We start from the raw sequence: 15,426 nt of genomic DNA on the forward strand, positions 1-15,426 counted from the left end.
TGCCCCAGAGGAACCATGTTATATATTGGTATCGTTAGCCCTTTTGTTACAGTAAATGAATACAAGCCAAACCACAGCTCTGGCTACCTGAAGGGAGGGACAAAAGCTGCTTTGAAATTTCTTACAGAGCAGCTCCTGGAGCTTTTCAAATGAGAAGGCAATCTTAACACTGGGGATAGAGGAAGAACCATCCAAATAATCCCTAAAAGGATTAAAATTTATGGCTCAGTAGTAAAAGTTTGGTCAATGATTTGAACTTCATTAGGTCACTGGCACCACCCTGACCTTGGTGTCTCTATAGCTCAGTAGTCACAATCTTTGCCTTGACAAATTATTTACACAGGACTCATAACTTCCATTTTAATGGCCGCTGTGCTAAATACATTTGTTAATTAAGTTCTGTTTTTTTCTGATGAAAAAAAATAATTTAAGTCTACCAAATGTCATAATTTATTTTCATATTAAACAATCAACATTTGACAGATCCTTTGAAGACAGCATGGCAGAAATAATTCACAAAGTGAGGCAATTGCATTGGGTCAGCATGAGGCACCGACTGGTGACAGACATCCAGAAATAATTTAATCAGATCATATGGTTTTTCATTTCCTTATGGAAGCGATGCTGTGTGTGTTCTGAGGAGGAGACATCAGAGACATAAGAAAAAGTGAGAGGAATTAATTCCTCAAAAATAAGATGAACTAATGATCTTTATGACAAGCATAATTGCATTATGAAACATCATTATAGCAGCAAAGTAATAGCAACAAAAATTCAAAACATTTGAATTCATCTTACCTGGATAATTAAAACAGGACAACCTGTAAATGTAAGGATGACAGGTCTAAGAATATTCATGATTAGAGTGGTATTGTAATAAAGTAATAGTCATAGGATTCCGGTTCTGGTCTCCCCAGTACAAGAAACGCATAGACATATTGGAGAAACTCCAGAAGAGGACCACAGGGATGATGAAGAGATTGAAGCATCTCTCCTGTAAGGAAAGGCTGAGAAACCTGGCACTGTTCAGCCTAGAGAACAGAAGGGTAGGGTTATCTCATCAATGTATAGAAATACCTGGAGGGAGGGTGAAAAGACAGAGCCAGGCTGTTGTCAGTGATGCTCAGTGACTGGACCAGACAACGTGCACAAACTGACACACGGGATGTTCCCTCTGAACATCAGGAATCACTTTTTCCTTGTGAGAGTGACCAAGCACTGGCACAGGGTGCCCAGGGAGATGGTGGAGTCTCCATCCTTGGAAACAGTCAAAAGCTGTCTCATCATGGTATATATGGAAAGTATACACGGAAAGTATGCACTATTTATAGCTTCAGTAACTGAAAGGTGCACTGAGAAGACCTCTGCTCAGGACATGTATTTTGTATGGTCTTGCTGTCTAATTCAAATCCTGGAAGATGGTGACCATTTACATGTGGTACTGTCAATTAAAGTTTATAGTTATCTTAAGCAGGGGATGCAGGGGGAATCAGCCAGCCCCTTTTCAGGTCTGTGGGGATAGGATAAGGGGCAATGGCTGCAAGTTGGAGCACAGGAAGTTCCGCATCAACATGCGGAAGAACTTTTTCACAGTGAGGGTGACAGAGCCCTGGGACAGGCTGCCCAGGGAGGTGGTGGAGTCTCCATTTCTGGAGATATTCAAGACCCGTCTGGACACCTATCAGAGTGATATGTCCTAGGGAGCTGCTTTGGCAGTGGGGTTGGACCCGATGATCTCTTGAGGTCCCTTCCAACCCCTTCAATTCTATGATTCTATGATTCTTTGATCTCTTGCATGCAGAGTCGTAGTTAGTCATACCTGGATATGAAGTCATCTAACCACTATGCAATGATGCAAGCTGCGTCCACATTGGCACACTGCCGTACCCACACTGAATCCGTTCCTGTACCAGAATGATTACATGCTGCAGACCAAGGCAGCTGATACAGAAGGAAGACTAACTTCTTTATCTTCAGACTCTGTAAATGGTTTTGTCCCTGATGGTCTCTAGGGTACCAGAAATAGTGTCAGACTAAAACCAGACTGAAAGCAACCTTGCTGCTTTTGCTAGCATCTTCACTTCACAATTTAACACAAAATACTTTCCTGGGGGCCAGAATGAGGCCAAATATAAATGAACTCCCACAATAAATAAAGAACATATCAAGCCTTGCAGATCTGTACCCCACATTCAAGGTGTTTTCAGTTTTCTTTTCTGTCTGCACATCAAGAGGTCATATGTTAAAGAGTGAAACAACATTCAGACACAGCACAGAAACTCAGTGCTTATTCATACAAAGCCTCATCTCCATGCCCCATTCTCCAGCTGGGAATAAGGTGGCAGAAAAATGACATGAAGCAGGTATATGTTGCTTAATGCAGGGCTGGATATGCTAACACATACCTGCATGAGGGTGGTAAAACTGCTTAAAAGGAAAGAAGGTCCCCGAATAGAAACCCACCACTGTTTCTAGTTTCATCATCAACAGAATTAACCTCAAAAGGGGATATTAACAAGAGTAACAATTCATGAGATCAGTCTAAAATGCATTGCCTGACATTAAGTACTGTCATAAATGTCACCATAACCACCAGGTATCACATGAAAATACACCTTACTCTACCATGTCAAAATGGTAGGCAATTAGTTTCTCTGGCAGAGATTAAAAAAATCCAATTATGTATAAATCATGGTCTTCTACACCCTTACAGTTAAAAAGGCCTTTTTTTGCCAGCTCCTGCTTCAGTCTGCTCTGAGGAATAAATCGTGGCTGGACATTTGCCTGGCTTCATCAATCGGAGGGATTTCCCGCATGCCTGGGAGCATTCCTGGCATCAGCTTGCCATCCCCCATCCTGCTACGTGGGCATAAGGTTGGTCTGCTGCAGCCAGCACTCTCCCTGCACACTTCCCAGGCACAGTTATGGTCAGGAGAACAATCCCAGGGATTATTCCCAGTGGGGGCTTGAACGAAGTGGAGATGATTAGTGGAGATGTGAGCTGTTCTGAGCCAGCTGGCTCCCTTGGAACGTTTATTTTGTGGGTATATATGTAGTCTGTCCACCTTGCAGGAGAACTGTTCAGATACACTGTGAACACAGTATGCAACTCCCAGTTTGGCTGCCAGGAATGCTTTTTCTTATATTGGTGATATTACAACTTTATTATATTCTGCAGAAAGTAATATATTTTTCTGGCTATGTTTTGTGCTTAGTTGTGTTACTGACAAGATATTCCCCATTGATTAGCACCTAACTTTACCTCAGGCAGGTATGTTCACTGCTTTTCACATCACTATGGAAAAGATTCAATACTCTTAATCTCTCTATATCTCATATCTTTTCCTTGCTTTATAGTGTAATGAAAACCACATGACTCTCCATAAGTGCTTTTTGGGTTTTTTTTGTGAGTGTTCCTTATCATTCTTTACTGGACCTCTGCTAAGTAAACCAGTACTTTTCTTCAAAATATCCTGCATTTGGTCAGCACCAACATGCTTAATAGTTTAAATGTTTTGTGTCTTTTCAGGTTTAGGGTTTCTTTTTTCTTTTTTTCCCTCCTCTATTCAGAGGTCTAGGTTTTAGGTATGGGTCTTCCATACAGTGGTGAGAATGAGTGGAAAATAAGGTTTCAGTAGATAATCTGCCTTGCATTTTAATCTGCCTTGCATTTTAAAATTAAAGGTGCTGTGTGGAACGATTTATTAATCAAAATAACATGTACTGTGACCTATACATAAAATGAATGTAGATTTTAAACACACAATTTAAATATAATTTCTCTTTGCTCTAAACTGCATCCCATTCTTTCTCATATTTCTCTTGATTTCCCCCAGTTTAAAGAATTGCTCAACACCTAAAACCCCCAATCACTTCAATAGCCACCCAGAACCAGAATAAGATACAAAGTTTTTGTTTCACCAATAAAAGGTACCTTTTCTTAAGAAACAACCATAAAGCAAATACAAGAAGAGCTTTACTGTGTAAGAATTAAATAAAGGACTGTTGACCCTATTCCCTGAAGCGGGATCTAATGTATTCACAGCTGCAGCATTCTGTGCGTATAAAAATTTTATACTAGTTAAAAAAAAAAAAAAAAGATTTCAATAAAAAGTCACCTTTCAAAAATGGAGAACTGCTGCTGGTAAGTTATATATCTCGACAGGTATCCAGTACTCACCCCTGGAGGGATTTCTTCTTACAGAGGCCCTAACTCCATACCAAATGGCAGTGCTCCCTTTCCCAGTCATTTGGACAAGGGTTAGCATGATAAAATGATTTGTTATGCCAATAAAGCTTTTGTTACACTGTAAAATGGTTTGTTACGCTACTACTGCGGCATAAAAATTTTATGAAAATTAAGTAGGCTGTGAGGTCCAAAAAGGAAGAGGCTACTTTTAGGACTAGCTACTAGGAAAAGAAAAAAAGAAGGATCTTCCAGTCTACTACTCTTCAGTACCGTAAAGAGACAACTTAAACAACCTTTTAACTAATGATTGAAATTGGTGCCCTAATTAGGAAAGGAGTTATGTATACAAACTGAATGGGAACTTCCTCAGTTTAACAGTACTCAGAAAATGGGAGGAAACTACAAGAAGTTTGATAATCTCAGTGGTGACTTCTGTCCTGTGTGACAGTAAGTTAGACATGCTTAAGCTACAGTTCAGAATGGAAACTGAAGTACAACGTCATGGTATGCTAATCATAATGTGTCACAGATGGGATAGCAAGATAATAAGACTGAAGGAAAACCTTGCTTTGTTTATGGGATTTTAATTTAAACATTGTTTATATCAGTCCAAAGCAGTACCTGAAATGTGCAACTATTTAATTCACAGTCAAGCCTGCAATGAGTTGTATCCAGAATTTATTTATGATTGTTCCAAGCAATCAGTCACTCCATAAGATAGGCCTGTTACATCCTATGCTTTATAATTATTGCATATTTTTTATTCTTTACCATTTTCATATTTCTTTTAGTTTGTATATATTCAATATTTCAATTCTACTACTCGAATATGAATATTTGGGTTCCCATAATTCGGTAAATTTTGACCAGAACTGTACAGCACTGATAGGTGCAGAATAAAACAGCTTTTGATTTCAACAACCAGCTGTATTTTCACTGAAAGTAAAATCTTTTTTTAATCACAAGAGCTCTAGAAAAATTTCTAACACAATACATTTTTTCTTATAGAAGTGAGGAAGTATTGGAAAAAATTGTGGGTTTCTCCATTTAATCCAAGCCTATTTCAGTTTCTTTCATACAGGCACTCTGTGGCAGAGAGAACGGCACCACATTCATGAGGGGCATTTACTGCAAATCAAGAGCTCATAGGAGAAGCGACCTGCTTGTTGTGTCAGGCCTCCACACGAGTAGGGAAGGTGCACTCAGTTGGGCTTTGCAGTTGCAGTCTGCAAGAGGCTTCCGCAAGGCCCGTCTTCACAGAGACATTCTAAGCTACATTGACATACACAGGGCTGGGCCTCAAGGGAGGTAATTTTGTCTTCTCTGGAAAAGGTCCCGCCTCAAAGTCTTTGCTGCCTGATTGAACGACAGTGAGGAGAAAACTTGTGTAGGGACTGGCGATGTCACTGGTGCTTCAGAAGCTGATAGATAAGAAGCAGACACATGGCTTATGTAGGTGCATGTGATGTCACTGGCGCACTAAGCAAGCACACTGATTCAGACCTGGATTGTCAAGTAGAAGTTCATGAATTACTGCTGACACATACAAGTTTTTCAAATTTTGATTAAAGCAGTAGCAAGGTAAAAAGCACTTGACATCTTACAAAAGGCAGAGAAACTTTTAGACTATTCCATTCTAGACACTTGGACAGGTTGAAAGACATACCCACATACACTGTCGTTGGTTTTATTTTTTTTTCTTTTAAAAGAGAAATGTCCTTATACTGAAAAAAATGTAAAAATTGAAATTTCTCCCACTGGCTGACAAGCACTAGTGGTCATAGTTAGGACCATGAGCCACCAGTACTTACATTCTCAGAACAGGTCCAGACATCAAACATATGTGCACCCTCCCACTGTGGGCTGGTTGCTATGTTCTACACACAGCCATGTAGAGAAAGAGCTGCTACTTCTAAGAGATTATATGCAGATGATGCCCAACAAGCTTTTCATCACAAGCAGAAGCAACCATCAGATAGAGGAAAGACTGTGTGCAAGACTGGAATGCTGCTCCCAGAGCACCTCATCCAGCCCCAGTAATTCCCTGTGCTGTAGGATTTTTATACCAACCTGCAGTTTTTGAATGGTATTACAACTACAAAATGTGGATCACGGAGGGAAAGTATTCTGATAGTGCTGGGTACCAGGAAAGGAAAATAACACAGTTAAATATAAATGAATACTTTTAGTTCCTAATACTCCTCTGACCTTTTTCAAGTGTTACATCCGTATCTCACTTTGGGAAGACACTTAGACACATATAATATAAAATATATTTACATTCAGGGCTGAATAAATACCATCATTGATTGTGAACTTCGGAAAGGTTTAGGTAAATTTATTTGGACAGATCTGCTCACCTTTGTTATACATTGAGAATGAATGAAAGACAAGAACCCAACGTAATTTTCTCTGTCCCAGCAAAGGCCAGAACAGGGATAAAGCCTGTACAGAGCTTTACAGGATATAAGGAAAGAGAAGAGCAGTGCTCATTTTAACAACACAAATATAATTTTCTAATTCTAAATACAATTGAAAATCTGTGCTGCTATCTATCCATCAACTACTACATCCCTCTTCCAGGAAAGACACCCAATTAACAGCAGGCTGCATGTGAGAGGGATGCTGGACTCTGAGTACAAAAAGAAATGGGAACTTACAGAGAGGAGTATTTGGATAGCGCTGTGAATAACCTCTAGGTACTGGAAATCAATTATGCAGCCTGTCACGGAGACATAGGAGTAATCTTCTAGGATGCCAGGGGCAGAAGGACGCACGACCCTTCGTATGCAGCCGGGCCCATGTTCTCGCCACCAAGAGCGGTGCATTGAGATGTTAAAGGTCATGAGATCCGTTTCCTAGGAGATAGGGAGGGAAAAATTGTGAAAATCTCTAATTTAGCATTATTTAAGGTAAAGCAAGGGAAATAAAAGAAGTTTTAAATTATTAAAAAGGAAAATGAGATAAATAAATTGCCTTCCCACTTAGCCCAATAATTTTAACATGAAAGTAGACCATTAGAAGGGAGACACAAAATTGCTAACACTTATTGTGTATTTTTTAATTGTGCATAGGAGCTTCTGCCTGGCAGAAGAACTGTCCTGCCAGGTACTGTGCAAAACACAGTGCATATCCTACATCTCCATGGACTTACAGCCTGAAAGGGAATTTCACTGTAACTTCGTTAGAATGTGACCTAAGCATTAATTTTTTAATAGGCAACAAAGACAGTTTTAACCCATGGCATCAGAGATAATCTAAACCAAACTTCTACCATATGTTTTTAAAGTAATAACTCTAATTTGTAGCTATTATTTTAAGTAGGACCACAGCCAGGCAGACTGTTGCAGCTGCCAAAGATTCAGGTTTGTCTCCCATCAAGCACCTAGCTTTCTTTTCTCCTCTCCTCCCCCACAGAGATTGCCATCACCATGGTTTAGATAAGAAACCTGCTTCTGTGAACTGATCTGGGTGTAAAAATAGATGCAATAACTCTCTTCACTCAAATCATCTTTGGCGTCAACCACAGCTTGTCTGATCAGCTTGTCTGAACCTACTGTAACAGGTACCAGCTGTATTGTAGCACACAGATACACACACACACACACACGTATATATAATGCCTCTGCATTTTAGTTAACGTCACCCCACCTCCAATTGCAGCAGAGAAAGTTGCAAACATACTAACATACTAGGGATTTTCTAGCATCTTATCTGTGAAGTACAAACAGGAAAATTCATCTGAATTAATAACAGATTTAGGTCTTGAAGTCATGCTCAAGTAAGAGACATTACAGTTGAATGGATGCAATTTAAATGAAAATAACCAAACCAACAGAACCTATCCAACCCTCCTTACTGGAGGTAAATGAGAGACAAGCTATACCAGTACCGATACTTTAAATAACTAACTCAGATTTACATTTCCATGTTTCCCCATCTGAACTCCAAGGTAGCTGTAAAAAACCTAAATGCAAAACTAGGCTCACAAAACACCTGTTTCCACACACATCAGTTTGTGAGCGCTGCCCTGACACTGATTTACCCTTTGCACCCCACTCTGAAAAAATCTGTCCTGTCACTCTCTGTAGCTGTTTACTTTCACCCTGACTGAAGGCAGATTCGGTGCAGATTCCAGTTGCAGGCGGAGTCCTCTTGTTGTTTTTCCTCTGTTAACTGCCTTTATTCTGGCTACACCTGAAAATTACTGGGTGAATCATATCCCACCAGTCTCTTTTACTGCTCGAGAGCAACAGTAAGAGATCTGCCTTTTTGATTTGCTGCTTTGCTCTATGTAACTTCTTTACCCTCAAAATGCAGGCATGCTGGAGCATTGTTTACAGTTGATGAGGCATTTGTCTTTTGACTTGGAGCGTCATTCCTTGATTGTGGTTTAGAAAACTTTCAGCTGCAATATGAAAATGGCTTGTGAAATCAGAAGTTGACAATTCATTTTAATGAAAACATAATATAAATATATAGTCATAGGAAACAGCCCAGGCTTTCTGCGTACAACAAAGCCAGAGATTTCACAGTGTTATCAAGGGCTTTTAACAATTGTCAACTGCCATTTGCCTAGCAGCACAAACGTATTCACTCTCTTCTATTTCAGTAACTGTTGAGTGGGAATACAGATTTGTCACATGGTTAGTGAGGTAACACTTCTGTTATCACAACTGTGGGAATAAATTGTGATGTCTGTGGCATTGGTGTCTCAGCTTTCCTTGCTTTCAAGGTATGGGGTTTTTTTTCTCATTTTTTGTTTGGTTTTGTTTTTTGTTTGGTTTTGGGTTTTAATAGTTGATTGTTATGCCCTGTTTCAGTGTTTGCACTTGGCTAGTTCCCAGCCAGTGATAAAGAAAAATGGGGCATAGGGAAACAGCTTGATAAATGTTGCTGACACTTTTAAAACGTAAGCATCTGGCACGTGGTCAGTGGAAACACTTCTTGTAAATAAAATCTTTCATTTCTGGAATACTGTTACATTTCATTCCTGGGGAGACTGGAAAAAAAAAAAGCTTAATTTGATGGTCATGTTTAGAGAAGCCCCACTGACCTTGTTTACTAAGAAACTGATGAACATGATGTTTTTCAGGTCTCAAGGCTGCTGGTGGGGCAGTGAGAAAGAAACTATATCCTAGTAAAAATTCTTTTATTAAAAACAAAAGAGGTATCATCACAGCATTTGCTGCTTTTAAAAAAATATTATTCAGAAGTTCTGGATAAAGGCTGGGAGAAGAACTTTTCATAATTACTTTGAAGTGCGTGTTACGTCCTGAGTCCTCAAAGCAGGTGAAAGTGGATAATGATGGCCCAGCAAAGACAGTTTTAGAAATGCAAACAAAACCACCTGGTGCATTAGCTTGACCTCTAAAAGATCACTTCACAAAATGGCAGCTGTAAGCTGTTTGGGCAGATAAATGTTAAGCTGCCAATCAATAAAAGAAAGCTTGACAAAAATCAATTTTTTTTTTAGCAGCTGAAGCATACTCCTCTCTCTTGGAGATTCTTGATCCATAAAGTGAGTGAAATGTGCCAGGCATTAAAAAATTAACCTGTATCTTTACTGTCATTTACAGAAGTATAGAAAATATAGACTCTTTGCTTAGGTGCACAGGTTTTACATACCAGCGAACTTCAGTATTTGTGAATGCAGATCTTGGAAACCCTGTGTGTGGTGGAGAAGCTTCTGTGCTTCTCTATGTTTAATGAAAGTTAGTCATTCTTTCAGAAAGTAGAAGCAGATGCTTCGTATTTTCCAATAGATCATGTAGTATTTCCCAATGTTACAAGAAGTCATTAAGGAAATGTCTATAAAAATGCTTAATTTTCAGCAGGTGATGTGATGTAAACTGTTTATTTCTGATAAAAGAATAGCAAGAGATTCAATTTCAGGGTCTGTACAAGAAGCATCAAATGGCATCTTTGATGAATCCACTTGGGTTTCATTTAACAATTTAAATTTCAATCATGGATGGAAAATTACTGTTTTGAGCTTCAGACTCACGACATATATTTTGACTTTAATTCCACACAACAGCAGGCAAACTATACTTCCCCAGCTGGTAACCTCTCAGACAGCTGCCATAAAAAAAGAGCGGTCAGAACAGATAACAGGACTTCCAGGAAAATCACGTGGGACTTAGGGTAACCACACAGGGGTGGGAAAACCTATGTCCTACTCCTTCCTTTTTCAGTAAGCATTGAAGCAGTACTCCAGTCCGTGGTAAGAAGTTTGCTCCTGAGCATAGCATCAGCCCAGTAACTACACTTCTACTGATGCGGAGTCCCACTTTGCTGTCTACGGCTTTTTAAGCTTTTAAACTACGTATAGGATTTGTGTTGGCTGTCAGCCCAAGGATTAATTTTGATCATTATTGGAAATCATTCCTATAGCAGGTACTTTCTTTTTAGGTGAGATGTAATCCCTTTAAGTCCTAATAATACTGTTTTCTAAGTGCTTGGAGATAATCTTTAATTTCATTATATCTGCTTGAATTCTACATTTGGTTTCAAGTGGAAGTTTTCAACTGGCAGGGCTTGGAGCAGCCTGGTCTAGTGAAAGATGTCCCTGTCCATGGCAGGGAGTTTGGTCTAGACACTCTTAGAAGGTCCCTTTTGATCCAAATCATTCTGTGATTTTGATTCTATTTTTAGGTTGTCAGTCTAGATAAATTTTAACAATTTATGTTAAAACTAAAGAGCAATAATGAGGATTATGTTCCTTTCATTTATTTGTGTGTACTTTATGTACAGTGCCTAAAACAGTAACAACCAAAAAGAGAAATCACCAGATGTAAAGAAAAAAAGGACACTAAAACTCCAGGAAAAAAACCCAACACACCACAAAAAAACATTATGCTGTGATGATGCATTGCAGAAATACAGTTTTCACTGTATGCTTCTGGTCTCTGACATGCTATTTCATATTTCTTTCATTCCTTGTTAGTACCTGAAAAATACACTCTTAGGAAAACTGTAAGAATAGCATTAATATGTTGAGTGGGATGGAGGAGAAGCACTTATTCTTTCACAAGAGAGTAGTCAACACTTGAAATTTCACAGAGAGATGCAAGAGCACAAAGGCATGGGAAAGCGAGTATTAGAGATCTTTAATTTATTGTTGCTTGTGTGGTGCCTAGCTCTTCATAAGATTTTTTTTTAATTTTATTGATACATACTATAATGCTTATTATAAATGAACATTAGTTAGGCTGAGGCAATAAATATTTGCATCCTGTTTCCTAAGAGTAATAAGGATACTCTAGTTTTCACTTGCTACCAAGTTTCTGTTTGTACCAGTGAGGAGAAAAGATTTTCGATCAAACACCTGGGCAATAGGTAATAAAAGATAATATGCATAATACCAGGGGGAAAAAAAAGTACATTTCCTTATAATTCGCTACACCCAATTAAGCTTGTAGTTAAGATGCAGTGGTGTTGGCATGAACAAGGGACACGCACATTCCTTAGTATCTATTTTCAAGGAGACATTAATCCTCATTAGATACAAATGATGTGTTCCAACATCAACGAAACCTGCTCTAATTGTGGAAGTACTTTGAAACATGAACATCAGCTATTAGCCAAAGACCCCTATTGGCAGCATAACCTTGCTTTTCCACCCCGTTATTTCATGAAACCACAGGCTAGCTCTGTGTGTGACCAGTTACGCTCCATCTCCTCTCACTACTGCTGAACAGATTGGTTTGAAGGCCTGGGAAGATAATACTGAAGAAGTCCATTGGCAAATAGGGAAACTTCTGTCACTAGCTTCCACGCTGTCTTGATTGGGATGATAATTTTTGAATACTATTGACTCTTTTTTTGCCTGTTTACTTTTAATTTAAAGTCGTCCTTCAGTGTTACACGGATGTCTTTTACCTGCCCCATGAGCTAGAGATCACAGGTTGCACACTCAATAATTGTGACATTCTGGCTAACACAATGGAACAATGACCCATGCTCCTTCCTGGCAAGCTCTTTAAGCTGAGGTGGCTGCTGAAAATTTAATACAGCCACTATTCCATCCTCATCCTGCACATTCTGGTGCAGAGACTGCATGAAGAGAGTTCTTAAATTGAAGCACATGGGTTGACCATCTTGGCCTATTCAGCTGTCTAAATTGGCTGATAGACTAGACCTAGCAAACTAATCTGGTAGCAAACCCAACACACACTAAACCATAGGAACCAGTTGATTCACCGAAATTACTACTAAAAGAGAAAATTCACAGTATCAAGATACTCAATCATAGATCATGAGATAATCTCAGCATCAGGGGCTGAGAGGGGTTAAGAGAGGTAAAAAAGGCAAAGTCATTTTGGGGGACAATGTTAGAAATTCATGGTTCTCATTCACTGAGATTGGAAGTTCACAGATTGAGCAAATACTGTGATCATGACATTGGACCATGATTGCAAGAAAGGATTTCCATATTAAGCAAAACTACTGTTATGAAGGTACACAGATTTATGAATCAATCCACACTAAACCACTTGTTAACCACTTGATTACATGCTATCCACTACTGACCCAAAAAAGATGTTTGAGTTAGTAGTCTTCTCCTTCTTTCATTTCTTTTACTCCTTGAGCTACAGAAAGTGTTGCCAGATTTTATTTTTCAAAGGTGAACAAAAGAAATTTGGGAATTTTATTTGAGAAGCAGGTGGATGATCTACCTAAATGATAAAAATATATCCTCTGTGTTGTTTCATTTAGCACATGCTCAGGGAACTGTTTGCTGCCTTACAAAACAGGCAATTTTAAAATTAGATTTACTGAACTTACTACCAAAGCGGAATGTCTTTAGAGATCCAGAAGACAAGAAGTCAACAAGAGAAGCATACTGCTGTCTTCTTCATGCAGCATTAACATTAGTCACAAGAACAAGTCATAAGAACCAGGGAGTGGTTGTTTACTGAAACTCGTTGACCCTAAAGATGAGCTCTGATCTTTAGCAATATTCAGGTCCAGGCTTAAATCCCAGCTCCATGGCTTATCCAATTTCCTTGGTCTACCTCTACCTCCCTTCTGTTGCAGTCTGTCTGTCTGAGAAATAGCCCAGAGAGGTAGAGGTAACACAGTTCAGCAGGAATAAGCTCCAAGCCCAAGGGAAAAAAATTATGAGACAAGGTGATTGGATTAATACAAACCTTACTCATCACTTGTCATAGTAGCTTCAACAGGACCATAAAGAAGTCAAGTCTGTCCAGAAAAACTGTTGTGCTCTGATGTAGTCCTTGACATGTGATTAAGCTGAGCACTTTGTAAAGTGCCCTCACTTATTCCCTCTGATGAGGTATGAAGCGACACAGGTCTGGAGTGATGGCAAACTGTGAGCACTGCTTTCAGTTTTGAAGACCGAGAATGGGATTCAGGTTTGTGTTAAGTCAAGAGTTTGTGTGGGTGGTTGTGTCCCTCACTGGAGTCATATCTTATTCTAATCAACACAAAGGATTAAGAGAAGACTGAAATGTAATTGCAATAGTGCAGAACCAGAAACAGCATTGCCACTGTCAGGTCAAGTATTGTCACCAGTCCTACACAAATGCTGTAGGAAAACTCAGGGCAGAGAGCCAGGAAAGGGAGAAGGTGGCTTGGAAAAGTCTCGATGTACAAAGAAATTGTAAAAAGTTCTAATTATGTGACATTAAAAAAAAAAATTGTCCAAAAGACAGTTTAAAAAGGAGTTTATAATGGTTTTTTTTTTCCTGTTGTTTTTAAACAAAAGTGCTGAGATCTCTATGGAGTAATGTATGTACACAAATTTTAAACATCACAGAATTAAAATTTGTCAGACATGCATTCCCTCACAGATAAACTGTTGCGGTATAGAAAGCTCTTCCCAGACTGATTTGTAATATATTATATTTAAGATACATTATTATATAACACTTAATGCATAATAATAATGTATAGTATGTTTATATTATATATAAAGCTGAGACGATCACAGTCATGTACCTGACCACTTCACCACTCTATAAAACCTGTACAAAGCATTCAACAAATACATTAAAGAAGAACATACATTATTGAGACAACTCTTGCAGAGTTGATGGGGAGAAGATTTCTGTGCTTAAAATGGACAGGTCTGGCCTGACTTCATCATGCTAAAGCCATCAGTTTTGTAGTTCTCTGTCTTTTGTACCACAAATACCCTAACGTGACAAAGCATGCAAAGCTGCCCCTTTCTAGGGGTGGTAGTTCTAATGTTGCTGGGAAATGTATGCAAATAGGAGACATGGTTGTGCCAAAAGCCCACATAACTCAGTATGAGGAACAGATGCAATGTAGCCTCTAGCCAAAACAGGATTCAACTTTGTTATTATCCAAATAACTGTATTTTGCGCACAGCGGTTGTGAACAAAGGCAAAGCATGGGGATAAAGGCATGATTAAGAATACAATGTTGCAATAATAGCACAATTCATTTTAATAATTTCCTTAATTTTTGGTGGGCTCTGTGTTCTGTTTCCTTGTCCCAATTATAGGAATACCATAACATTTCTTGCTATATAAGTAGATAAATGCTATGCTGGAGATAAATGCACAAGAGAGTGGGTCCTAAATTTAAGGGTCTGTACCAGAACTCCAATGACATTAAAAAGCACCATAAAAAGACTTTTGAAAACTCACTTGAATGTTAAAATTTCTGACAAGAAAAATTACTCCCTCTTTTGAGACCAACCAGAATGTTCCTACCTGCATCCAGGAACACTTTTAAAGATTAATAGGCCAGTTTAAACAACTGCTGTTGTGTTTTCTGCTTTGCTTGCTCAAAGCAATGCAATTGCTCATGATATTGCCAACTCTCGTTGTTTTATGGCAAGTCTGGTTATGTTCAGCCTTTTCGTTAAAGCCTCCATTCCCAGGGACATGAGATTACAAGAAGAAGTTTGGCTTGTTACATGAAACTGAGCTGAAGAATAAAAGCTTTAAAAAGCTTGAGCCTTACTGCTAGGTCCTTCCAGTCTGTGCCATAACTGGCATTATTTGCTACAATAATTTGCGTAAAGCTAAGCTCCTGGAATTTGGATGGGAAACATCTGTATCATCAGTTCAGGTCACTGCTATGCAAGTCACCATATGCCACAGTCCCCATCTCAGATGATCATGGATCCTTCAGGGTAAAGGTAAGGACCAACAGTTTTTTAACTGTCCGATCAAAGGGAATGACTCCAGTACACACCAAAAGCTTAAAACTCAGAGGTCATAATGAACACTCAATTTTAT

General features: G+C 38.9%; 1 protein-coding gene across 1 annotated transcript in view; it reads right to left on the bottom strand.

Moving 5' to 3' along the window:
* Positions 1-15,426, bottom strand: part of NKAIN3 (sodium/potassium transporting ATPase interacting 3) — a gene marked incomplete at both ends in the record, with an annotated part of 370,023 nt that overhangs the window by 79,435 nt on the left and 275,162 nt on the right. Inside the window, one exon of the mRNA XM_084279754.1 lies at positions 6,850-7,047. Coding sequence (XP_084135880.1) covers positions 6,850-7,047 — 198 coding nt within the window. The remainder of the gene's footprint in view (positions 1-6,849; positions 7,048-15,426) is intronic.

Source organism: Gallinula chloropus (genome assembly GCF_964237585.1).
Source record: "Gallinula chloropus genome assembly, chromosome: 2".
Taxonomy (NCBI): domain Eukaryota; kingdom Metazoa; phylum Chordata; class Aves; order Gruiformes; family Rallidae; genus Gallinula; species Gallinula chloropus.